The sequence below is a fragment of the Hyla sarda genome, chromosome 4, assembly GCF_029499605.1.
Source record: "Hyla sarda isolate aHylSar1 chromosome 4, aHylSar1.hap1, whole genome shotgun sequence".
Lineage (NCBI taxonomy): Eukaryota > Metazoa > Chordata > Amphibia > Anura > Hylidae > Hyla > Hyla sarda.
This window is the reverse complement of record NC_079192.1, coordinates 2,564,750-2,567,263: the sequence shown is the minus strand read 5'-3', so window position 1 is coordinate 2,567,263 and position 2,514 is coordinate 2,564,750. Positions and strand designations below refer to the sequence as shown.

The following is a 2,514-nucleotide window of genomic DNA, read 5'->3' as shown; positions in this document are numbered from 1 at the left end:
TTGCAGGGCTCTGGCAGTGCTCCTCCTGCTCCTCCTTGCACAAAGGCGGAGGTAGCGGTCTTGCTGCTGGGTTGTTGCCCTCCTACGGCCTCCTCCACGTCTCCTGATGTACTGGTCTGTCTCCTGGTAGTGCATCCATGCTCTGGTCACTACACTGACAGACACAGCAAACCTTCTTGTCACAGCTCGCATTGATGTGCCATCCTGGATGAGCTGCACTACCTCAGCCACTTGTGTGTGTTGTAGACTTCGTCTCATGCTACCACTAGAGTGAAAGCACCGCCAGCATTCAAAAGTGATCAAAACATCAGCCAGGAAGCATAGGAACTGAGAAGTGGTCTGTGGTCACCAACTGCAGAATCACTCCTGTATTGGGGGGTGTCTTGCTAATTGCCTACAATTTCCACCTGTTGTCCGTTCCATTTGCACAACAGCATGTGAAATTGATTGTCAATCAGTGTTCTTCCTGAGTGGACAGTGTGATTCCACAGAAGTGTCATTGACTTTGAGTTACATTGTGTTGTTTAAGTGTTACCTTTATTTTAATTTTTTTTGAGCAGTGTATTACAAATCAGTTACTATAAAATAACATTTAAATAGAAAGTTTACAGTGTATGATGTTATGAAATCTGTGATTTCCTTAATAGGCTTTGCATTATTTGTTAATAATATAATTTTATATTTTATTCCTTTTTTGTTACATAATTTTTTTGCCACTTCATATTAAAATTTCTTTTTACACAAGTACAATTTTCTGAATAATATTACAGATAGCTTTTTGTATATTATTTAGTGAGTTCTTAGCCAGGAGGAAAACCCTTAAATTACCTCCTTTTTATCTTTTCAGTCAGTCCTGTTGCATAGAGCTTCTTGTGTTATACAATACACATGACAACCCCTAACAGAAATAGTACAGAGCAATGTGACTGGGTCTGGGAAAGTGACAGGGGAAGGAAGGTAAGTATAGGGTTTTTTTTTATGTTTCCCCCCAGGCTGAGAACATTCTTACAAATAAAAGAAAATACAATTTGGAACATTCCTTCAACAGGTTGTTAAGCATCAGAATTTTGGTATTAAAATATTACAGATTAATTATTTAAAATTTCTCTTCCACTTTTTTGTATCTCTCTGTAGACAGGGACTCAGTTAAGACTGAGTCCAGGGAAACTAAACCTCATCATCTAAATGACCGATCACAGCCGACCCCCCCCCCCCCCCCTTAATGTAATATAAAGGAGGAATCCCATTACACTGTGGGGATCAATAACTGAATTTTGTTTAATATAATTTTACTTCCATTTTGCATGAAAAGACGTTCTCTGAATATGCAGAACAACAATTCTAATACAGTGACCAAAATTCTGCTCTTAGGGTTTCAGAATTTACAAAGTTTTAAGATTTCTTTCTTTCTCCTACTTCTGCTGATCTTCTGTGTGACCATCTGTGGGAACCTCCTGATCATTGTGGTGGTGTCCTACAGCCGATCCCTCCACTCCCCCATGTACTTCTTCCTCACACAGCTCTCCTTCTCAGATATCCTTCTCTCCACCACTATAGTACCCAACATGCTCCACGTTGTGTTGTATGAAGGACGTTCTCTGCCCTTTATCGACTGTTTGATACAATTTTATTTTTTTACATTCTCAGAAACATTAGAATGTCTTCTCCTGACGGTGATGTCCTATGACCGGTATCAGGCCATCTGTAACCCTCTACATTACTCCTCCGTTATGGACCTCACATTTTGTCTAAAAGCCGTTCTCTTGTGTTTGGTGTTGACATTTGCTGTTACGTTGACTTTTATAGTAACAATAAGTCAACTACAGTTCTGTGGACCAAACATCATTGACCATTTCTTCTGTGATTTCGATCCCATTCTTGAACTTTCCTGCTCAGATACTTTTTATGTGAAATTAGTAGACATGATCCTGACTGCGCCATTTGTCATTTGTCCATTTATAGTGATTATGGTCTCATATATTTATATTATCGTCACCATACTGAAGATCTCATCTACAACCGGGAGGCAGAAGACCTTCTCCACCTGTAGCTCTCACCTGGCCGTGGTCTCCTTATATTATGGATCCCTTATCTGCATCTATTTATTTTTAAATAAGGGAAATGTAAAGAAGATCCTCTCCCTGTTCTACACTGTAGTTACTCCGCTTCTCAATCCATATGATCTACAGTTTGAGTAATAGAGAGATTAAACAGGCCTTTAAAAAGTTCAAGAGCAAAATCCCCTCTGTCTGTCAAATTAGTTAATGTATTGATCTTTTTGCCTTTTCTGTCAAATAACATTCAAATAAGTTGGTTAGGAAATGTAGATACAAAATACACAGCAATTTACAGCTCTGCAAAAAAAAATTAACCCCTTAGGGATTCAGCCCATTTTCACCTTAAGGACTCCTTTTTTTTGCAATTCTGACCACTGTCACGTTATGCCTTAATAACTCTGGGATGCTTTTACCTTTTATTCTGATTCCGAGACTGTTTTTCCATTACATATTCTAC

General features: G+C 38.8%; 1 protein-coding gene across 1 annotated transcript; it reads left to right on the top strand.

Annotated features, from left to right (window-relative positions):
* Positions 1 to 1,325: 1,325 nt before the first annotated feature.
* LOC130366670 (olfactory receptor 11L1-like) lies at positions 1,326 to 2,198 on the top strand. The gene has a single exon (XM_056568990.1). It carries the CDS (start codon positions 1,326 to 1,328, stop codon positions 2,196 to 2,198), a length of 873 nt encoding a protein of 290 aa, XP_056424965.1.
* Positions 2,199 to 2,514: the final 316 nt, after the last annotated feature.

Bases quoted from the DNA above. Each gene is read 5' to 3' on its own strand.
- LOC130366670 (XM_056568990.1), top strand. From the start codon at position 1,326: ATGCAGAACAACAATTCTAATACAGTGACCAAAATTCTGCTCTTAGGG.